Below are 24,805 nucleotides of genomic sequence, written 5' to 3'. Positions count from 1 at the left end.
ATATTGGTCCGTATTACAAATGTAAAGACTGAAACGACTATTAAAAATTAAAAGAGCTAAAACAATTGACAGCATATAATAAATTAAATAACTAAGGGTGGATTTAAAAAAATAACAAAGTAATTTTATAATTTATTATAAACCATTAAGCAGTGTGTACAGTCTTATAACAACACCATAATTTAATTCACAATGTCTGCAATCGAAAAATAAGTACTGAAAAATTATCAATGAATACTAAGATATGCTATATAAAGAAAATACCAAAAATCTAGATTATCAAATAATTTGACAAATTAGTTTACTATCATTTTTTTTCAATATACAATGTATAATAATTTTATGTCAATTTATCTGATTAAATTAATAATATCAGTTCACTGAAATAGAACAACGCAATTAATAATGGACCACAATATATCTATTGTCAATAAATATGGCAGTCTTTTCTTTACTTGTTAAAGTTATTTTAATTTATGACAAGTTTTAATATAGAGAAAAAATTATAATTATAAAAGTGAGATCTTGTCGTCATATGGTGCTAATGAAAATGTAGTTACACTAAAGAATATTGTTCACAAATATATTAATTTAAATGAAATAAAAACATATTACATGTGCAAAAATTAATTTTTAAACTATATCAGATCTCAATATGATTTAAGCAAGGGAATAAAATATTTATTTTTTTACTAATATGTTAACTTACATTGTTTAAACGCTACGTAAATAATACTAGGTAGGTGTGGTTAATAATATCATATTAAAGAAACTATATTAAAAGGTGAGACAACAATGTGATCGTATATATCTTGAAAACCAATGAGAGATTGTAGTCTGTTTCATATAAATATTTAAAAGATATAATTACGAATGACTTCTAAGCCTCTGCCTATAAATGCCGAACTAACTAAACAGGATTTTCATTCAAATCTGAACCTTTCCTTTAGGTTAGTTAACTATAATCACATAAAAAAAAGTTAGCAAATAGCTGCAATAGAACATATTAATAAGATATTGGATAATAATGTTTTATTAATGATACAATTAAAATCAATTAATAATGCTTGTTTGTGATAGGATCTAACTATGTAAAATAAAAATTGAAAATTATTTTATGAATTGTTAAATATAATCGTGTCAGTCAATAATCTGCAATTATTAGAAATTACAATCAATTTTGTGTTTTTAACGTTTATAAAAAAATATATATATATATTTATACACAAGACAATATGGTGGTCTGTATGTCATCATTAAAGAAGTTCTATAGCATAATTTTTATAAGTTCTAAAATCATTTTAGTTTATATTTCAATTACATTATATTGACTTCACGTGTGTTTATGATGTTATTAAAATTAATTTTAAGGGCAAAGTTCCGAATTGTGTATCAAAAATGCTGAAAAATACAAATACTTAATAATAGAATACCCAAGTGCTATGTACGGTTTCTTATAAAAATTTCAGTAATACTATAAAAATAAAGCAAAGTGAATTTTGAGTCAATGTATGAGTAGTGTAATGATATTAACTAAACTATAAAATAAATTAAGTTTATCAAGATAGGTGTATACATATATAATATCGCGGGTTTATTATCAAATATATGACATTATATTTTTACTTCTGACATTACAATATTGTTCTGACATGGATGAATTTTAGTTTAATCGTAATTATTATAACTTTTGAAAACTAAAAGTACTGACTTAAATTATCAATAGCAGCAGGGAGTTATTTTATTATTGATTCCGGCAGGATAACCCGTGCTATTTGATTGGTCGACTGATCGAGCTACTTGTGAAATGTTACTTGTCTAAGTCAAAAGTGACAATAATGGGCCAATCAGGAGTCGATTTGAAACAATAAAAAAAAATCACATACCACTCACTAATTGTCTCCACTTGTCCGTACATATTTACTTAATTGTATGTAATTAAGGCAATGGATACAATCCTGAGTATTATCACGACTTTGATAATAACGCTGCGACAAAATACAGTTCACATAAAGTAACTCTGCCTTTTTATAGTCTCCAAAAAACAAGAATCGTAAAAACCGCAGCGACGTGTTACGGTCGTAATATTGACAACTGCGTTATCAATCGCTGTTCAGTGCGCATATCAGAGCGGCAAAGTTACGTGACGCGATCTGTTGTGTACAAAAGCACACGTATTTTAAATATATTTAATACTACGTATCACAGCAACACTGACACGATAACAAGCATCATAATACACTTTATAAGCATTGCTACTGTTTATTTTAACAATAACTTATATTTAAGGCTCGTAAAAGGCGTTACACTTAGAGGATTAATGTTATTTATTTTGAATATACAGGGCGAACCCGAAATTGACTTCTATTTGAAATAACAATGTAATGAGGTAATATAATTCGAAACAATAGTTTTAATTTAAGGATAATGTCTATTGGTCAAAGTTCACTTTAGACGCATGTAAACATCGCCCTCGAAATAATTTATGAAATAGACTTTACATTAAAATTTTAACATTACACCTGTTATTATAATGAAAAATAAATTGTCGTTATATAATTCTTAACACTAGCATTATAAGCTTGAGTACGCAAACAAAACGTGCTATATACAAAAAAATAAGTGCGTTTTCAGTTTGTAAGGATTTAAATCACACGTTACATCGGAATGTCTTAACAGTACTGATTTGCAACTAGCAATTCTCGAGAATAACTTATGACATAGTATTGAGGTAACTATTTACGTTACTAAAATAACTCTATCTGCCTCCCCCCATCCCCTGGCAGAAAACGAAAATACTTCACAATAAAACAAAGGAACAAACATAAATAACTAAAAATCACGTAATAATCTGTTTGGGCGTTGCTAAACCTTTGGTTCTTAATAGTTGCTTTTCGACTAAACAAGAGAAATTGCATTTCTCGTTGACAGCGAGCAATGTAATATTGTATCTTAAAATTAACATATCTAGCCTGTATGTTATGTTAAAATAAAGCTGCTAGTTTAGTTATGGAATTGGGAATCAAATATTAGACAAATTGTGAATCACTGTAAAAACGTAATAGACCTTATTTGTTCGGCAAAAACGTCGTAAATACTTTTGTGGAATAATACTTCGTGGATTATCGCCATAAGACGTACGACGAAGGCCAATGGGGATCAAAGAATCTAATATTTCAGTATTATTAAATCTTTAGGTATGAGGCAAATTTCTTGTAACTCCGTAATCTGAATTCATGTAAAGAAAAATTCTTTGCAAGGCCTTGAAATACTATTTGAAGTACTTCATTTTAGACCAGTTGTAAATTGTTCGAATTCTAAGTAATTAATTTTATAGAGATTACATCAAAGCGCGCTTAGCTTATGACAATGGCGTCATAATTAATATTTAAGCACTAATATATATTAACGTTATTGTATAAAATTTTAAATTGACGGAATACAACTTACAAATCTTCAAATTTGATTTAAGAGACTTGTATAGTTCTCATTAAATGGCTCTTTAGTTAGTTTTGTTCATTTCCACGTTTTCCCAATAACTAAGCCAACGTGTCCTACGTTGGCTTAGTTATACTGGCGTCGGTTCATCCTTTGCTTCCTCTTTGGCGAACGACAGGAACACTTCCTCCAGTGTCGTCTCAGTCACGGAATAGTCTTCTAGGAGTGAAAAATTTTCCCTGAGGTTTTCTAACTCGGTGAAAAGCTCGCTGTACCTCAACGTGTCGTTGATGTGGTAGTGCAGCATCGTCTGGAAGTTAAGTTTCAATCGGTATTAGATAACTGCTTTCATATATCAATTGACTGAAGTATTCAAAATGAAAGTATACTTTACTCTAGTAGGTTTTTAAAAGCACCCGTTTAATCCTCATTATACAAACTTGTATTGAAACCTGAAGTTACCATTGGTTCAGAATGTAGATTCTACCGAGAAATATCGGCAAGAAAGTCAGTAGTTGAGTCAGTCTTTGAATTACAATGTTTTGTGACAATCATTTATGATATGTCCCGCTTGAAAGTCAACACGTATCAGTTCCACGTTTTTTTATCATCTATATAGTCTTGCGTGGAATACTGTGTCTTATTTGTTAATGGTTTTTAACAAAGTAAAAAGAATATATTTACACCTAGTAGAATCAGCGATAATCACGATCGATGATTGATAAAAATAATAGTTATAAATTTTATATCAGGAGATATCGCAACTCCGATTCGGGAGGGCCAGGGACATACCCACACATCAGAAAATTTACCCTGTGCTCGTCCCGGAGCGTGCAGTTGAATCTCTGCTGGAGGGCCGCTTTCAGGCGATGCAGCTCAGATTTCGAACTGTCGGTCTCTGCAATGAAAAAAATTGGCAGTTGTCGGAGCGTCCAGATTCGTGCGAATTTATTGAAATAAACGAAGAGCAGCGAGTACGTGCCGTCGCCGCGGCCGGCGCGCGCCGCCAGCTTGAGCTGCACCGCGTGGCCCGCCGCGTGCGCCGCGCGCAGCGCCGCCGCGCCGCCCAGCGCGCGCACGCGGCCCGCCGACAGGATGGCCAGCCGCCCGCACAGCGCCTCCATCTCGTCCATGCTGCGGGCGCGACACGCGGTACGCAGTAGTACAGTAGTATACACACGCGCGACTCGGCCGCGAGTGGGCGGGCGCGCTCACCTGTGCGAGCAGACGACGAGCGCGCGCGCGCGGCGGGCGCGGCGCACGGCGGCCCACACGCGGCGCCGCGCCGCCACGTCCACGCCGGCCGTGGGCTCGTCCAGCAGCGTGGCGGCGCCGCCCGCGCACAGCGCCGCGGCCGCGCTGAGGCGCCGGCTGCAGCCGCCCGAGTAGCCCGCCACGCGCCGGTGCGCGTGCTTCTCGAGGCCTGCGGGACTTTTACGTGATCGACCAAAAACGACGGGGAGTACCTCTAAGCCTATTTTCATTTCGAAAAGTAGATATCGAGATTAGAAATAGGTTTTATGCTCGATGGCTGGGTCGAAGATACCGTATCACATCCCAGTGCCGCTTATCGGTAGATAAGTCAGTATCAGTAGATGAGTTAGCTAATCGATACTTGAGACAGTTAATATGATAGATTAACACAAAAAAATCGGTAAATATGGACACAATTCTATGCATTTTGTTATCGATGTGATTAATTCTCAAGTTCAGGTTCAGAATTAGCGATATAAAGTTAAAGTGTACACTCACCGACGATCTCGATCCAAGTTTTTGCTTCCATTTCGACATCAGCCGGCTCTAGGCCTCGTAACGTTAGGAGTAGCTTCAAATTCTCGTAGCCCGTGAGGAAATCGTCGAGACCGGCGAATTGTGGGCAGTAGCCGAGCGATTGCAGATACTGCGGATATAAAACTACGTTAAGCCCATCAGCCACAAATAAGTAATTTTCAAAGCAAAGCTATTCCCATGTAGTACTTGAATGGGGAAGCCCCCTCCATGAAAACAGTATTTTTATTTTTCCGTACAAGCGCATACATACTATACTATACTTGTGTTAATTTAGAATTGATGTTTTAATATACCTTAGTAGAGAATGGGGTCATAAAATGCCCATTGGCAAATATCGACCCACGCGTGGGACATTCGGTACCAGTCATCATCTTGAACGTACTCGATTTACCAGCACCGTTGACGCCCAACAGACCGAAACATTCACCTAAAATATTCAAACTATTTAAAAAAATATATATTTTTAAACATTTAACAAAGATACAATATATCATCATAATAAAATCTTGTACATGTAATTCACCAACAAATTAACTGAGTTTTGTCTTGTTGAAAATAAAATTTTACCCTTTTTAACGGAAAAGCTGACTCCCTTCACTGCGTTGCAAGACTTGCCGAAGAGACGCCAATATTTCTTATGTACTTCGTTGACCAGCATCGCGTCCTGGATCTGATTTTTAGCTGCCAAATAATATAATTGAAGTTGTCAGTGTAATTATAAACAGGTTTTCGTTTTTCTATGTCATACGCAGGCGGACTCCCAAATGGTCCCTCATGGTTAGCTACTATGGTTCTTCATATCAACAATGTACCACAAACATTGGAAACTAAGATGTTATGTCCATTGTGTTTATAGTTACACTGGTTCATTTTTGCCGATACACAACAATACTCACTCGCACACCCATTACGTTGCACTTGATAGAACTCAATAGAAAAGTACCGCCCCGCCCCCTCACCGCCGCATTTGTCTAAACGCAATAAACTCAAAAACTACCGAACGGATTTCCGAACGGCGTGCACAAATTAAATCAATAAAGTTATTTGTACTATGATTTATTTATTACAACCGTGCAAAATCAGGGGCAGGTCGTTAGTTACAAAAAAATAAGATTGCTTTGTTTTGATATCTATACGTGCTTATCACTATTGATAAGCGTTTTATTGATTTTGATTAATATCATCTGTTTAAGTTATTGAGTGAGAGTTAAGTACTCACGCAGAGTGATAGCCTTTTCGACGTACGCCTTCTCTGCGCGGACCATCTCGTCCACGTCCACCGGAGACGACACTTGATATTTCGAGTTCAATAAACGGTCAAACATCATATTGAAAACCCCATATTCAGTTAGGATCACTATACTCTGAAATCATGTAATTTTTATTTCTCATTTTTATGTCATATAGGCAGGCGGACTGGCAAATACTCCATGGTAAGTGGTCACCACTGCCCATGGACTCTCAAACGCGAGTGAAGCAGCGAACGGAAACTAGTTAATAATAAATAATTATCACAATTCAATAAACGAAATCGAAAAATAGTAATTTTGGATATTTAGATATTATTGGAAATCCCTGTAATATTTTGTTTCATATAACTACATGTGTCATAGAGACCACAATAAATTTAATTTGTCAGATTACTTACCATGTAAACAACAAATTGCAACAACATTACAAGCATAAGCTCCCCGGGAGCGTTCTCGTTGAAACAAAAGTAGCACAATGTTTCTGTCGCGTTAGCTGAAACAATCATTACGATATTAAATTGGGCAGCAAAAGGAGGCCGACGGGTCCGTATATACGAAGGGAGGACGGATAAATCGTGGAATCGAGAATAACGGATAGAAGCTTAGTACCGATCTAACCGGGATTTCTTTGATATATTTAAAGTTTACTCCAGGCTTAGGCCGATGACGTCATCGGCTGTGCGATACCTGCGGCGAGCGCGGGCGCGTGCGCGGCGACGTGCGCGGCGCGCAGCGCGCACGCCGTCAGCGTGTGCGGCGGCAGCGCGTAGCTCAGCGCCGACAGCACGTAGTCGGCCAAGTCCTTGTCGTGGCCGAACGTGTCCGTTACCGTCTTTACGGAGGGCGTGAAGAATCCTGCGGACGTTTTTGGAATCGTCTTATTCGAAATTCGTGGGAAAACCTGCCACGTGCATTCACCGACCCGCAGCGGAGTAGCACGGAGGGGAGAAAATGTTAGCCCGTCGCGGTTACCAGAAAAGAGCATAATGAATGAGACAAAGTAATAAAAATATTATCATTATGAAAAAACTGAGTTTGCAAAGTTAATAACATATCAACAGATTTTTATTATACGACCTGAATTGCCTCAGGAGGGATTTTTGAATTTGCGGATTCAGAAAATTAGTACTTCATATAAAATTTTTGTGTTGACTGTTATTTTCACTTACTATGTAAAAACAATAAATGTTATTGGGTAAGTAATATTTTTGTAAATATATTGGTGACGCAAACTCCAAGTTTATAAATAGACCGAATATCAATTATCAAATTATTTATTTAAGGAAGATAAAGAAAAAATATATGTTTATTTGTATTAATAGAGCAACACGTAAAAACTTTTTGAAGGTGAATCCACATAATTTAAAATTAGAACTCACCAAACATGAATACCATAGCGACGTGTACGATGTTCGCGCCGTGCTCCTCGAAGTTGAAGCTGACGATGTAGATCAGTGCCAGGAACGATATGATGCCCAGGAACAAAATCACTGCCATAGCACCTGAAATGTTATACACTCATTAGTCAAAGTCTTATTCAATATAGAAGTATTACACTTGCTTATTGATAGTCAAAAATCTACCACCGGTTCGGAAATTAACACCTCAGACCTGAGAAGAACCGGCGAAAGTAACTCAGGAGTATTATTTTTATTTACAATTATTCTTTTCATACAAAAACAATAAGTATATTTTTGTTATTTGAAACAGACTGGAGGCAATCATCTCATCCCCAAGGTCAATCAATTAAGAGGTCATTAGTGCTGTAATATCCTTTAGCATACAAACGCTTTTTAACGATTCTTTTAAATTTTACATTTGAATATTTTTGAACGATTTTTGGGATCCTGTTGTAAAAACGTATACCTGTGTGCCCCACAAAAGAGTTACGAACCCTGTGTAATCGGGTACTTGGAGTAACAAGTTTATGCTTGTTGCCAGTATTAAAAGTATGTACGTCACAACTTTTGGTAAAGTAATTTACGTTTTTGCCATTCTCATTCCGAATTATTTCAGATTCGCAGCGCACCTCGTTCATATAACTTTTAATTAGCTTATTTGGACGGAAGTCGGAGAGAAAGTCAGAAGTTCAGTAAGATTGAACTGAAAGCATTAAAGAATTAATTCTTTCAGTTCAATTCGAAAATACCTTATTGCCTTAGATATCCCAATCATCAAGTAATTCTATAGAAATGTATCATTATTAGTACCGCTAACAGCCAGTTTGTTCAGGCCGAATACGATTTACACGACGTCGATATGATAACTAAGCTAGACTCCAGTAGTCGTCCAATGTCACAGAGGAATAATAAGCTCTTATACAAAGGAATGGACTCGTATCTCGGTAGGCGGGTGCTCACCGAGGAAGTCGGGGCGGTCGATGGTGCGGTCGCGGTCGAGCGCGGCGGCGGCCAGCAGCGTGGGCAGCACCAGCACCAGCGCGTACAGCAGCGCGTGCGCCAGCAGCGTGGCGCCCCACAGCCGCGCCGGCGCCGCGCCGCTCAGCGCCAGCACGCGCCGCGCGCCCGACGCGCGCTCGCCGCACGCCAGCGACGCCGCGTTGATCACCGTCGCCTGCACCACTGCGCCGGGGGGGGGGGATACGTTATATTCGTATTAAAAACGTGAAAATATGCAAAGTACTAGATACTCTTTATTTTTGAGTATTTCAATTTTGACGATTTTTGTTACATCGATGAAGTGATCGGTTCCTAGGTATAGCGATCGAGGTGGGGGCGCTCACCGAGCACGACGCAGAAGGCCCACAGCATGGTCGCGAACCGGTATTTGGTCTCGCCGTCTTGTATGAGGGTGTGGGTCGGCGCGGACGAGACGGGGTGGTTGAGCGTGGTGACCGTCTGGCCGTCGGCGTACGGCAGCAGTTGCGTGGCGATCGTGTTGGTCAGGAGGTTCAGCGCGACGGGCGCTGCGTGACGCACCACGGTCGTGAACAGAATCTGCGGGACGAGATCAAATATTACGAATTTACTGTGATGAATAGTATTAGTCGGTCGTGTCGGGGGTTTAATCCAGGATCTCGGAATTCTTACAAGATAGCCACTAAACCAAAGAGGAAAGCGGCAGTACGATATATTTGCACAATTTACAATCTGTATGAGATTAAATCGCTCAACTCTATTCTACTCTATTTTTGTATTAATAGTAAAATCTTATAATACATTATATAAGACTTTACTATTAATTCAAAAATATTCCCAATTTCCAGCGCAAAGTCGGGACGAATGGTTAGTAATAAATACGTGTTAAAAAGAATATTACCTCAGCATCCGTGTCGTTAAGTTCAATTCCAACTAAATAGTTATTGTACTCCAATATATCTTTTTGACCGATGCGGACAACAGCTGAAAAATAAAATGTAATCATTATTTTATTTCATGCCATGCAGCCATGCCATGATGCCAGCAGGCTTAAACACGCTGGCATATGCGGGCGGGCGCTCTAGGCGGTAAGCGTGGGACTTCTGAAGTAAGAGCTTCTTTAATTTCAACAATTTTTTGTCAAACTGAGGTCTATTTTCATATTCGAAGACTTACTGCTACTACGTTTACGTACCAGAAGCGACATCCGACGCCTTTTCGAAGTCCACCTTCGGGTTCTTTTTTCCTACACTCTGCAAGTTCACTCCAGTCGCATTCACGTTGTACAGGACTCTTCGATCGGCCATATCATTGTAGAGATTTAAATCCAAGGATATACTCGGGTCTTCGCGAGAGCTGTCGTCCATTGCGAAGCCATTGTTGGTGAATATTGTGACACAGCAGATCAAGGCGATAGGTATCAATACTTGCTGGAATAAAAGTATATAAAATAATATGAGTTTCTTTATCTCGTCTTATTTACATACTAGCTGTGCCCGCGACTTCGTGCGCGTTTGAATTTAATAAAACAGCGTGACTTTATTTTTATTTTACATATAATTAAAATAAAAATAAAGTTAGTCAGTTTATTACATCAGCTGAAAGTCCCGTCAAAATCGGTCCAGCCATTTCAGAGATTAGCTGGAACAAACAGACAGACACACAGACAAAAATTGTAAATAATGTTATTTAGGTATATGTACATATGCATTTAGTAAAACGCGGTTATTTTAATATTACAAACGGACACTTGAATTTTATTATATGTATAGATTTTTGTTTACAATAAGATAATCTTGTGAGATGACTTTAAAAGAAGATGATTTGACGTGACAATCGCGTAGAATCTGGTTGTGTGGGATTCGATTGCCGCCTCGAGGGAGCCACATACCGCAACACCAACGAGCCACCTAATATTTTCAAATAAATACGAGTATTAAATGACTAAAATGGGAATTGATATCTACTTACTATAGTTAAAAAAGACAGCTTCTTTGACCAAAGATACATCACTTGTCTCTTCAAAAGAGCGGCCATTTGGTGAAAGTAAAGACGCGCTCCAGTCATCGTTTTAAACGTCGGCTCTGAAAACACAAATATTTAAAATATACACATAATTTTTAATCATACTTATATTTCTAAAATATGATATGTAATTACACATAGATATGCTATATACATTAATAATAATGTCCACAATAATAAGTTTAATTAAAAAAGTTTTATATCTTATTAATAAAAATTGCCTTTTCAAAATTGGTTCAGTACTTTAAGATATAAGAGATTCTAATAAAGGTAAAAAAAAAAAATACAGGCCCCGCAATAATGCTACCCCCAGACAAACGTGGGAGTAAATAGTTAGCCGGTTCTTCTAAGGTCAGGGTATTTTCTTTTCCGAACCGGTGGTATTGTTTACATTGAATAAAGCAATTTGAGTTTTAAAAAAAGAAAGTTTTAAGCCAAACTAATTGACCATTTCTTTGATAAATATTAAACATTACCTTCGTTTTGTCCGTCCACAGTATCGTCAGAAAATGAAGTGGTGACGTCACTGCATAACCTGTACAACGATTTATTAGTTTTTAAATACAACACTATGTACTCAAATCCATTCAAAATGAAGCGTACATTTTGTGAAGTATCTCTTAGAGATATCTTATTTTAATTTGTATTTATTAAAAAGGCCATCATCGAGCACAGATTGAAATCAACGTGAAAGAAGTAAAGAACAATTTTTGTACAAGCTTAAGTGGCGCTTCAGTTACAGGTGACACCGTATTCGCATTGATATTGGCAACAAAATGAACAAGCAAGATCAGTATTAAAATTACGTAGCTAGGTAATATTTATTTTAGTATTACTATAACAGCTTCATCTTTATATATTATGTTAAAGTAAAATATAAACAATCACTAAAAATTGCAAAAATAGTTTTCTTAAATTTAACCTGAGTTTTAAAAAATCTATCAATATTAGAACTATTAAATAAAGCATTGTAGGATCGTACAATGTACCTCGCATTGTGGCCATGATTGGTCTTGGACAGTTTTCCTTAAAATAAATTGTTTTTTACCTTGGTATTCTAGATGAAGCTGAAATATCAACACATTCCTCACACCAGTTTGAACAGAAAAAGGTTGTCAAGAAGTTGTCTACGAGCAGATCAGATCAGTAAACGAAATAGAATGTGGCTTCTTTAAACATTTCTGTGCTAAAGGTCTGCGCTAATTATATTAATAAATACTAACAAAGTTACTACACTGTTGAACAGAAACACTCACTTCAAGAATACTTCCTCAAGCGTTGAAATACCGACCCCGATAGAGTCAATACCGAGTGACGACCTTTTGGATTCCAGCAAGCTAAACAGTTTAGGAAATTTGTCGCTGCATTTAGAAGGGAGGTTGTACGAGATCGAGTTGAGCGAGGTCTCCTTCACCGTGGCTTCCGGTATCTTCGACGTGATCGTGGCGGTGATGGCGGGCTCGTTCGGTAGCCCGATCGTAGTGAACGTGAGGCGATATCCGGTACCTACAGTGAGAGACAGGAAAGTGATATTAGTAAACAGTTAATACATCCTTCTTGGGAAAGATTCCATAGTTATTTTTAACTTAACTAATTTTTTTTTAATAAGTGAATAGAACACCACTCGTTCTCAAGGCAAAGACAGTTTATTAATTTGTATTACTAGTCTTAAAAATTTCCTTTAACGAAGGAGAGCGTGATAGAGGCTAGACATAGAGGCCGGCGAGCTCCTACAGTACACTCACCGAGCGCGCGCTTCAGGTGCATGGTGGTCGCGTGGCAGCGCAGGCGGCCGGCGAGCTCCTACAGTACACTCACCGAGCGCGCGCTTCAGGTGCATGGTGGTCGCGTGGCAGCGCAGGCGGCCGGCGAGCTCCTACAGTACACTCACCGAGCGCGCGCTTCAGGTGCATGGTGGTCGCGTGGCAGCGCAGGCGGCCGGCGAGCTCCTACAGTACACTCACCGAGCGCGCGCTTCAGGTGCATGGTGGTCGCGTGGCAGCGCAGGCGGCCGGCGAGCTCCTACAGTACACTCACCGAGCGCGCGCTTCAGGTGCATGGTGGTCGCGTGGCAGCGCAGGCGGCCGGCGAGCTCCTACAGTACACTCACCGAGCGCGCGCTTCAGGTGCATGGTGGTCGCGTGGCAGCGCAGGCGGCCGGCGAGCTCCTACAGTACACTCACCGAGCGCGCGCTTCAGGTGCATGGTGGTCGCGTGGCAGCGCAGGCGGCCGGCGAGCTCCTACAGTACACTCACCGAGCGCGCGCTTCAGGTGCATGGTGGTCGCGTGGCAGCGCAGGCGGCCGGCGAGCTCCTACAGTACACTCACCGAGCGCGCGCTTCAGGTGCATGGTGGTCGCGTGGCAGCGCAGGCGGCCGGCGAGCTCCTACAGTACACTCACCGAGCGCGCGCTTCAGGTGCATGGTGGTCGCGTGGCAGCGCAGGCGGCCGGCGAGCTCCTACAGTACACTCACCGAGCGCGCGCTTCAGGTGCATGGTGGTCGCGTGGCAGCGCAGGCGGCCGGCGAGCTCCTACAGTACACTCACCGAGCGCGCGCTTCAGGTGCATGGTGGTCGCGTGGCAGCGCAGGCGGCCGGCGAGCTCCTACAGTACACTCACCGAGCGCGCGCTTCAGGTGCATGGTGGTCGCGTGGCAGCGCAGGCGGCCGGCGAGCTCCTACAGTACACTCACCGAGCGCGCGCTTCAGGTGCATGGTGGTCGCGTGGCAGCGCAGGCGGCCGGCGAGCTCCTACAGTACACTCACCGAGCGCGCGCTTCAGGTGCATGGTGGTCGCGTGGCAGCGCAGGCGGCTGGCGAGCTCCTACAGTACACTCACCGAGCGCGCGCTTCAGGTGCATGGTGGTCGCGTGGCAGCGCAGGCGGCCGGCGTGCAGCGCGGCCACGCGGTCGCCGAGAGCCTCCGCCTCCTCCATGAAGTGCGTGCTCAGCAGTACCGTGCGGGATCCGCGGAGGGACTGTTGTATAATAGTATGAATAAATATAATCGTTACACAAAATTTCGATAACTTTAAAAAACTAATAAAGTAGGAGAACACCGATTTATTCTGTCCAAAACAATAATTGAAAGTGTTGAAGGTCGAACTTGTAGCGACGTATAATAATATGTCTAAAATACATAGTAATGACGCCAATTTTAGCGGGACTATTTCCTACAGAAAGTACTCACAAGTAAAAGGTCCCACAGTTCTCTTCTGGTTTCAACATCGAGACCTGAAGTTGGTTCATCCAGCACTAGAACCTTGGCGTCCCCGGCCAGAGCGCAGGCAAGTTGTAATCTGCGCTTCATACCGCCGGATAGTTGGCTGCTCTTGCAAGAAGACTTATTGGCGATCCCTAATTGTTCAAGAAGAGCTGTCGATGACTTTTTAGCTTCGGCGTAGTTTGTACCTTTTAGCTGAAGGAATCAAGATATTAATTAATTTATAACACTAAAGTAAATTGAACTGAACATATATATAAACTAGTTGACTAAACTAAATGTTAAGGTATTTAATATTCAAAGAGATTAATTGAATTAATAACTATTGAAGTAAGTTATAATTAAAGATTGTTAGATTAAATAAAAAATTAATTATTAAAATGGTCCTTCGAGCAGGATATAAAATTATATTAATAATAATATTATACAATCCAGGACATAAAACTTTAATCAACAACCCTACCTTTGAGTTATACAAGATGAACTTAAAATAGTTTTTGCTTACCAATGTAAAGAACATAACATGTTCCATCACAGTGAGATCGGGGAAGAACAAGTTGTGTTGAGGACATAGACCGAGGATCCTTTGCATTTCGTCCCTTTGCTTATACGTGTCTAAACCTTCAACATACACTTCGCCTTCTGTAGCTTTCAGCATACCTATAAAAAAATTAAAAAATCATACTAATTTATGGTTCGCTTAAGGCATGTATTTGGCAAGGCCTATGGCAAGATTAACTTTAAAATTAGATATGTTTAATATGAGAAAGCAAACACTTTTAGTGTGCAATCTAGTTGGTGTGACATCAGCTGCCATATATGAATATTTTCTCTATTGAACCAATTAAAGTTAAACAACGAATGTTTAGTTTGTTAAATATGTCATAAAGTTACTAAGTCATTCAAATATATAAATATCGTACCAGTTATAATAGACATAAGGGTGGTTTTCCCAGCGCCGTTGTGTCCAAGAAGCACTGTAATCTCGCCTCTGTACACATCCAGTGTGACGTCAGAAAGGGCGCGTTGTTTTCCGAACATCTGAAGAAACAAGACCTTTACTTATGGGGGCCAAAACTTGCAAATGAATTTTGACTCATTGAGATGAAATTTCTTTTAGAAGTATTTCTAGCAAATAAATAAATATTATAAATATTGGACAACATCACATACATTACTCTGATCCCAATGTAAGTAGCTAAAGCACTTGTGTTATGGAAAATCAGAAGTAACGACGGTACCACAAACACCCAGACCCAAGACAACATAGAAAACTAATGAAATTATAGGTATATACAAACTTTTATCTACATCGACGCGGCCGGCAATCTCACACTACTCAACCACGGAGGTCGTCTAGTATAAATTATCAATGCTGGTGACAGATAAATAGTAATTAACAAAATCAATTAATATACTATCTGATACAGCATGTTTTTAAAAATATATTTAATTTAAAAAATCTGAAATAGTAACAGCCTGGATCTTTTTCACATCTGAAATCCCTTCTTTTGAGGTCTATCCAGCTCACTGCTCCAATGCAGTTTTTCATTAGACATTTATTAGGTTTCTTACGATTTCTGTATTAATTGTATTCGTTTTATTAATAATATTTAACTCTTTAAAAGTATTTCATTAATGATATATCCTTACCTTGGACACATTGACGATCTTGATTCCGACTTCCATATCTTTGGGTTGTGGCTCGAAGTACTGCGGTTCGTTGTTCACTTCGTCAAACTCTTCCAATTCTTCCTCTTCTTCTTCAGGCATGACTTTCTTCTTGCTCCAATATTGCTTCTGTAAAGTTTGACGCGTTTTATGTGTTGGAATTGTTGGAATAGTAAGACGTTCGATTAATTTTTTTGTGCAAATTGAACTATTCTTCAGAGTTAATTTATTGTTCTATACTCAATGGTTTATTTGTTAAAATTATTATCAATAACTTTCAGAGACAGTGAAGAGACCTTCCTATATTATCCTTAATATTTTGCATAATAACCTTTTTAAATTTAACAACTGTTTAATATAATTAAATATTATAGCAGCAAATATCACACTGATACGGAAAGGCCTCTTCTGTCTTTTTCCCATGCTGGTTGGTCGGTTGATATAATTATAATAACATGCAACTAAATTATGATATATTCCATATCTTTTGGACTAATGTTTCATTAAGTCAGTACAGTCCCAAAGTCCAAAATATATATTTTTTATCATAAATTTAATTTGTAATTGACTTACTTGACACATGAAATTCCAAGGTTGAGACTGTCCAAACGGACCTGGCTTCACTTTTGCCAAATACCACGCGAGACCGAAGTATAAGAAAGCTTGTACGACCATACAAAGGTAGCAGGCGAGCACTGAGCCGCTTTTAGGGCTGTGTGTGGTCGCAATATTGGCAAACGTAAGACCAACACCTGGTGGAATAAATTTTAAACTCATTAATTCTTCATATATTTTAATAATAAATTACCTTATATTAAATTATATATTCTTTATATCACATACAAAGGAAAATCATACTATTAAAATTATTATTTAAAATATGCGTACGATATTGTTTCTCTGATTTTAATAACTTTGCAGCTCCGTCTATTAACAAAGTCAGTCACAGTGATAGTTACCGTACTGCTGCAGAGCGGCCACTTCGTTCCAGAACCATTGCAAGGGTACGTGAGGCAGCAGACCGCACAGCGGCAATATCCAGGTCGGAACGTCGCGGTTCTGCAGCATCAGACAGGGCAGGTACAGCAACACATAACTCACCACTGCCAGAGACTCCGTGTATTGAGCTGCGCAAAGAGAACATTATTGTAATAGGAAATATTCCAGTCGAAATTTGATTTAATTATTTTACCGACGAACAACAATATTAAGTACTGCCGTGTTCCGGTTTGAAGGGCGAGTGAGCAAGTTAATTGCAGGCACAAGGGACATAACATTTTAGTTCCCAAGGTTGGTGGCGCATTTGCGATAGAAGGAACGGATAATATTTCTTACTGCGTCAATGTCTATGGGGAGACCACTTCAGGTGGCCCGTTTGCCAGTTGTAGTGGCTGAGATATATGTGAATGTTTCGGACACAGTATTAACATAACGTAAAGAAGAACTACCAACGGACGTCTCTAGACAAGTCAATAGTGTGGGCTCTGCGGGGCGAGAGGGGCCGTAGCGAATCCAAGCTGCCATACACTTGCTAGGGACCTTTCGGGGATGTTATAATCTAAATTTACTAGCCGAGCTCATAGGCTTATTTAGTTGTGCTGATTTAACCATTTTGTATTATTATTATTTATTGTACAACGATTCTTATGTGCGGAACATACTAAGTATAAATATAATAAATAAATAAATAAATGTGACAATTTCAAAGGCGACAGTCCACTGGTACTTTTTCTTTTCGCTGTGCTAAGGCGAGTACTAAAATTACCGTACTATTTACATTTTTTTTTGTATTCTTATTTTTAATAATTTGTCATTTAACTTGCAACCCCATTACGTAGACTTGACAAGATTCCTCAAGGAGCAGGTAAGAAAAAACATCGACTCACTGCTATTGATGATGTAGCTAGCCGAAAAGGCTAAGCCCAAAACGGTGACGTAATGCAGCGCCAGCACTAGGAACACCAGCAGCGGGTTGGTGTCGGGCAGGATCGGGAGGGAGCTGGCCGTGACGAGCGCGGCCGGCACGGCGCCGTACGCGAGCCCCGCCGGCGCCGCGTTCAGCGCGTGGCTCAGGCCCAGCAGGCCGTCTGATACGCCTACCATTTTGATTAGCTCCTAAAAACATATCATCGATTGTGATTATTGTAAAGATAATTAAATAAGTGTGAATGAGTGTATATCAAACGATCGTAAGTTCGTCAAATTAAACGATGAAGAAATAAAATATCATGGATCTATTTTTTTTGACTTTGGGCGGTTTTATGCGCTTATCGCAGAGAGTACCGAATCGCTTAGAATGATTACTGTTACGTTAGCTCATTTATTGAGGAATGTTATAAAAGTCAAAATCTTTAGAGGCAAGTGTTAGAAGCGAAAAATTTGTATTTACGATTAACACAAAAACCCTACACATGTTTGGTTTACACCACGAAGCGGGTGCGGTACGGTTAGTAAAATAATAAAATGATTCTCCGTGTACCTGTATGCCAGTGATTCTTTCTTCCAGTAGCCGCGCCACGAGGAATACGAAAACCAGAATCAGAGAAATCGAGCACAGCGTCATCAGAATGGCGCACATCGTCTTCGCCATGTTGTTCTCCTTTGACGTCACGTACGGAAACTCTCGTAGGGTAACGCGCTTAAATTATAAAAAAACTGTCATTACTTCAATATTCTTAAGTATTGAATACAGCCAAAAAACATACCAGTATTTTGTTTTATTTCATTTATTTCTAGTTTTACTTGTATGTATTTTTTCCACTCTAACTAAAGTTAAGTACATTGCTTAAAAAAGATCCTGTTTGTTCCCAGTCGGTGTTCCTGATATGACCCTAATGTCCCTCTGGCTGTGTTAGATTGTCGTTCAAAGTCGAAAGGGTTTTTAGATGATGGACTTCAGCCAGACATGATTGGTTTGTCACGGCCGGGTGCAGCTTAATATTTTTTACATTTAGTAAAACGCAGTCGTGAGCAGCGAAATGTCGACTATTATATACTACCAAAGTAAGGCGTTCACTATTTATAGTCTGTCTGTAGTAATAATTATAGTCTGTAGTCATCATTTTGAGACAATTGTTTTATAATGAAATAAAACAAAAAAGTTGGATAAATCTTGTTTTTTATAGTACTCATACGTACCTGGGTTATTTTGTTGCCGGTTAGGAGTTCCAAGTAGTTGGAGTCAATAGCCCATTGGAGTTTCATGAATGGTTCGTAGATGGTACCTAAAATTTAAATGAATATAACTGTGTTTAATAAATTTTCTACATAATTATATATAAATAAATAAAAATACTTTAACAAACCATAATATTCATGATGACCGAGAATGTAAGAGGAACGAAATGTGTATGTATTGAAAGAGTTCTTCATCCGTATCGTGTACTTCAATTTCTCTGGCCATGTGCCGGACATATTCTGCAAATGTTTATGGTATATCAGTAGACAGTTATATACTTTCACCAAATCTACAAAGAGTATCTAATCCATCCAAACTATAATAAAAAAAACAACTAATTTCGAATCGAAGTTTCATACGAATATTTGAAATAATATTTATACCTTTATAAAAATAGACATAGAAAGTTTCTTCTATCTGTATCATCTTAATTATCATGTTGAAAAAATCCGATTATTTGTTCAATGGTTTTAATAGTGCCAACGGGGCCTTACGAACTCTTGCGATCTTATGTATGGCTAATACCATAATCATTATATTATTATTATGTTTCCGGTTATTTTGATAACTTGCCTTTATTTTATGGTTATTATTTATTGCATTGACAATAATAAAGAAATAATAGTTACAAAAAACCGATAACGTTATGGAAATTTGATAATGGAAATTAGAATTGTTATTAAAATTCCTTTTTTATTGTTGTTTTTCTAAACATAATATAATTTTTGTCAATAATTATATTGTAAATAACAATGTTTTGTTACATAATTAAAAATATTTCTGACAGGAATTCAATCAACGTCGAAGCGTGCTTACAAAATAAAGAAAATAATAGTAATACAAACACTGCATACAAATGGAGCGTAGCAAAACAGAAAATGAGTAATGTACATTTAATTGTTGCACTGACAACTCAAAATAAAATTTGAGATTGCGGTATCAGTAACAATGTTATTACAATAGTCAGTCATTACTTGAAAGTGTTATTGAATGTTTCATTGTTTAACAAATAGTTGAAGGTCGTCGTCAGCTAAGTGATGGGAAGTTCATTGTATTGAAATAGCTAGCTCGATTTAATGCTCTGTTTAAATACGATTCAACATTATTATGTTTTAACATAATTTTTCAAAGCACAGTGTTTCACTTCTAAAAATTCAATTTATAGAAAATATTTTTTAGTATTTATGTATTCCTATATATATTTAACATACATAAAATAATGTGTTACAAAAGATATATAACGTTTTTTTTCCACCCCAGAGTGTGAGTAATATGACTGTGTAGGTATTATTAATATAAAATCAAATCAAAATATGCCTTATTCAAGTAAGCTTTTACAAGCACTTTTGAATCGTCATTTAACAAACCATTTTAAGTAAAGCTACCACCGGTTCGGAATGCAGATTCTACCGAGAAGAACCGGCAAGTAACTCACTAAAAATACAGTCATGTTAGTTAAATACAATTATATATGTATGTTATGTCTCCTCCCTGGAAGTCAACAAGCATTAACTCCACACTTTTTTATCATCAATATAATCTTGTATCGAATAATATGCCTTCTTTACCAATGTATTTTTTACAAATGATTTGAATTTAAGAAACGGCAAATTTAAAAATACATTACAATCATAGGAATTAAAGAAAATATAGTAATAATTAATAAGTGTAAAATAAATTTTAACAAAATATAACAATAAGTTATCTAACTTTATACATATATACAATATATTATAATACAAAATTAAAGCATAAAATCGTGCCATTTTTTGCAAAAATGAATCAAAACACATTTTTTTTATTTTTAAGTATTTTTTTGCCGTAACATCTTTTAGTAATTTTTCGTTTTATTATGGGATACTTTCGACTCTTTATAATGATTCTTTTATAAATTTCCAAAGCCGTTTTGTTAATACTAGGGAAAAAAACGCGTGAAAAAATATTATTACATAGTTAGGATTTCAATGACGTCAGTCAATAGTATGCAAGTATGGAATAAAATGAAATTATAATGTTATATTAATAAATAATACGTCGTCATTCTAATATTATCTTATGAAATGAATTAATGAAGAAGAATTTGATTAGACGGTAAAAATACATGCATTTATTTCAAGATGCTTTATCATATTGTTTATTTAATATAAAAGTATTACACTTATTTATTGATTATTAAAAAACTATTTAAATTCCACAGAAGTGAAGATAGTTACTGTTTAATGATATTATAAATAATAAGCTAAATAGCTTTCTAGCATTAGATAAGGATTAAACAATACATTTTTATTTTTTTTTGCATTCATAACTAAATTATTTGTAGTGAACCAATCGTGTGACTGTGAATTATAAGTGCATTAGAACTGTTTACATCGTCAATCGTCATACATAATATAGTTAGTTTTTTATCTATCAACCCTAAAAATCTGTAAAATATCAGCAAACAACACAATATCACAAACACCTTTAACATAGAAGGAAAGATCAAAGATAGAAAGAAGAATAGAAAGATATATACTAGAAATAGAAAAGGACCTAATATTGATCCTTGTGAAATACCTATAATTAGCATATATCCAGAAGACTTAATTCCTTTTATAAACTTGTTGGAGTCTTTGACTTAAGTATGAAGCAATGAGATCAAGAACTTTACATTTAAGACTGCAATATTTGAACTTATATAAAAGTGTTTCGTTATCTACACAATCAAATGCTTTAGAAAAATCGTAGAATATTGTGATTATTCCCATGCATCATAAATATATTTGAGATGTGAATATGTTAGTTACAGTGATCTTATTTATGACATGCCTGCGGCTTATTTAAATATTCTTTGAGTTATATTTATTGAGTAGTAAAATTGCTTTTTCTGTGTATTTTGGCATACTTAACTCAAAAAAGATCAGCTTATGGATGGGATCATTTCTTTATTAATCTGCTCCATTATAAATACATATAATATATATTTTTTTATATTTTTAAACATGATTAATATAAAATGTGTAATATGACAATGCAATCTTACCTGAAATATAACAAGTGCTACAGATTCATCTATTTCCCTAGAAAATTTTAATAGCTCTTCTGGATTTGGAGCGGGCGTAATTTTGGGTTTCTTCATGACTGTAATGGTATAAGGTTTGATGATTTTTATTCCCATAAATTAATAATAAATTATACATTATATTAGAATGTTTTACTATCAGAAAAACAAATTATACTTTATGCATATATAAGCATAGTTCAATCGTTTTTTTACAACATTAATTATATATGCTACAAATTAGCAACATGGAGAATGTTACCTAATGAAACAACAATAAATTGTGTACTTCTTATTTATATGAATTATACATTACATACAGAATCGTTTCAGCAGTAAAGTTTAGAAGTATAATTATAAAGTAAACTTAAATAATATATTTTTGAATATTATACATTTCTGTAATTTTGTATGTTTCATAATAAACCATTTATGAGAAATGAAGCAGTTACAGTTCAATCATGCACTCATTAATGGAAAAAGAATTTAAATTTTTAATGTTGTAATTTTTCAAGCAATAATTTAATATAATTTGTTACTTTTGTTATATAATATAAAATCTTGTTACCATTTGTATATTTCTCTTGATACATAAGGCTCTCTCCAACTTTATTCATCAGTAAGCTTGTAAGATCAGTTTGTGGTGTGTAGAAAATAGAATCAGGACCAGCCACGGAGTTTAAGTACACTGATTGCTATAAAGTATAAACTTTATGTAAATATATTTTTTTCAATTGACTATTTAATACAATTATTTTTGAATATTAATTAGTGAGGCAAATGGGCCATCGGATCTTAAGTGTTGTTAAACCATTAAAAGACATTGCCAATGTAAGAAATATTAGACATCAATTACATTGTCAATATGCCTCAACAAAATATCTAGGGATTTACATGTTATGTCACTTATGCCCATAGCTACACTGGCCTAAGTATTGTTTTTTGGTGGCAGAATATACGATGAGTAGATGGTACCTAAAAGTACTAAGATGGGCCTGCACAAAGCCCTACTATCAAGTTAACTAGTAGTTAATTAATTCTTATCTTTTTTTATATATATATAATTATATTTTTCAAATAGTATGTTTTTTATTAAGGTTTCAAATGTATATGTTATCATCTCTTTGGTATTACAAAAATGATACCATTTCCGGCATACATACAGATTATATTGATATTAAGTTTTGCCAAAAGTACATTAAATCAAGTTATTATAGTACGGTATAACTATGTCAGACCTTATTAATATATACTTACAGTTTGATAAACATTGAAATCTTCTTCATGAGAGGAGCTAATATCTAATAAGGAATTTTTAACACAAAATAGTGTTATAAATAATATCGTTGGCGATAGTATTTCGATTGGAGTATGAATGAATCTTCTAGCACGCACTACCAGGTGCTTCCACATAAGAACTTTCAACGTTCCCTTCATTTTTATTTTTAATAATATCAATTCCGGTTTAATGCATAAAGAACACAATACATTAACAACACTGCCATATGTTATACGTAAGTAGAAGTATTTGCATGGCTTTTGTTTACTTCTAGGAACTTATCAGATACTCTTAGTAAGAGTTATGTTACAAATTCCGCCCAGTAATTTATTTGAAATATCTGAGTAACACTTTTTAATGTTACACTGAGAGAGAAATAGTTTTTCAACTACATTTAATCTACTACTGGCACTCCTTCATGTACTTCATTTTATGTAATGAGAATGACCAATTATTAATCAATACTTTGAAACAAAAACAGAAAACTGACAATTGACATCAAACAGAATACAATCACTTCGTTTTATTTGACATAACTTAACCATTGTTAAGGAATACTATACTTCATTAGGAATTTGACTTTACGTTAAAACATAATTTGACAATTGTCTATTGCAATGTTTTCTACCAAAGAGTATAGACAATAAAATCACATTGCTCTATACTCTATTCTAAGCATAAGAGGAGAAAAGCCAAAATATTAACATTTGATTGCAAATTGCAAATCAGTGGTCGAGACCTTCATTAATCTATGATTTATTTTGGAAGTAAAATTAAAGTGGATATAAGTAGTTACTGTAATAATCTTGTCTTATAAATAAGGATAATTATATTAATTACCAACTTATTGTGCACTACGCACAATATACCCGAATTAATAGTAAATCGCATGAAATATTAAAAATTAATTATTATTATTTTTAATCCTACTTCGATTGGAATAGACTGTATGTGTGAATGTAGCACGCGACGATGATTGATACGTATTCCCTTTGTGAGAGCTCAGCGCGGTATGCAACTTTGTGCGATTCGTTTCAATGTTGATATAAATATAAAAATTTTAATCAATTTTTTTTTTCAGTAATCGAAGACTTATACTTTATAAATGCATAAATATTTAGTCGGCTAATGATATTGTTAAGTAAAATGAAGATAGATGCTGAATATTATGCATTTAGCCTGGTGTTTATTCCTTTTTTTCTCAATAATTATATAGGAATACTTTTTTTTATCAATATATTCTAAAGGAGGAAATCAGAAAGTGTAGAAATAACTTACAACTATTTTTTATGGTTAAAATAGCGTTCAATTTATACTGAAATGAAGAATTTTTTAAAAATTTCTACATACTATTATAAATATATGCAGCCGAACAGACCAGGCGACATTAGAGATCCATATGCACGTCCTGTAAGACTACGACGACTGGGTGAACTTCCCTTCGTTGGGAAAACTCTACGAAATACATCATACACCGATGAACACGCGAGAATCCCAGCTGGCAGCTAGTGCTAGTCACGTCACGCAAGCC

At 36.4% G+C, this 24,805-nt stretch overlaps 1 protein-coding gene across 1 annotated transcript; it reads right to left on the bottom strand.

Annotated features, from left to right (window-relative positions):
* Positions 1-429: 429 nt before the first annotated feature.
* Positions 430-23,804, bottom strand: LOC125070292 (phospholipid-transporting ATPase ABCA1-like). The gene is made up of 32 exons (XM_047680092.1): positions 23,253-23,804; positions 22,564-22,690; positions 21,978-22,075; positions 19,083-19,194; positions 18,916-19,001; positions 18,257-18,415; positions 17,664-17,892; positions 16,737-16,904; positions 16,351-16,529; positions 15,760-15,906; positions 15,030-15,147; positions 14,612-14,766; positions 14,074-14,301; positions 13,723-13,861; positions 12,139-12,388; positions 11,359-11,417; positions 10,829-10,941; positions 10,053-10,287; positions 9,759-9,841; positions 9,223-9,436; positions 8,840-9,061; positions 7,859-7,981; positions 7,167-7,334; positions 6,878-6,972; positions 6,449-6,593; positions 5,797-5,910; positions 5,523-5,656; positions 5,191-5,338; positions 4,654-4,861; positions 4,421-4,572; positions 4,251-4,336; positions 430-3,748 (listed from the first exon to the last, which is right to left on the bottom strand). Exons 1-32 carry the CDS (start codon positions 23,430-23,432, stop codon positions 3,569-3,571), a joined length of 4,854 nt encoding a protein of 1,617 aa, XP_047536048.1. The 5' UTR covers positions 23,433-23,804; the 3' UTR covers positions 430-3,568.
* Between the last annotated feature and the right edge of the window lie 1,001 nt (positions 23,805-24,805).

This window comes from Vanessa atalanta, chromosome 17 (genome assembly GCF_905147765.1).
Source record: "Vanessa atalanta chromosome 17, ilVanAtal1.2, whole genome shotgun sequence".
Classification (NCBI taxonomy): domain Eukaryota; kingdom Metazoa; phylum Arthropoda; class Insecta; order Lepidoptera; family Nymphalidae; genus Vanessa; species Vanessa atalanta.
This window is presented reverse-complemented; position numbering and strand designations above follow the sequence as displayed.

Bases quoted from the DNA above. Each gene is read 5' to 3' on its own strand.
- LOC125070292 (XM_047680092.1), bottom strand. From the start codon at position 23,432: ATGAAGGGAACGTTGAAAGTTCTTATGTGGAAGCACCTGGTAGTGCGT. The intron at 15,907-16,350 runs GTAAGTCAATTA...CAAACTTTACAG, and splicing joins CTTGGAATTTCATGTGTCAA to AAGCAATATTGGAGCAAGAA. The intron at 5,339-5,522 runs GTATATTAAAAC...TTATATCCGCAG, and splicing joins TGACCCCATTCTCTACTAAG to TATCTGCAATCGCTCGGCTA.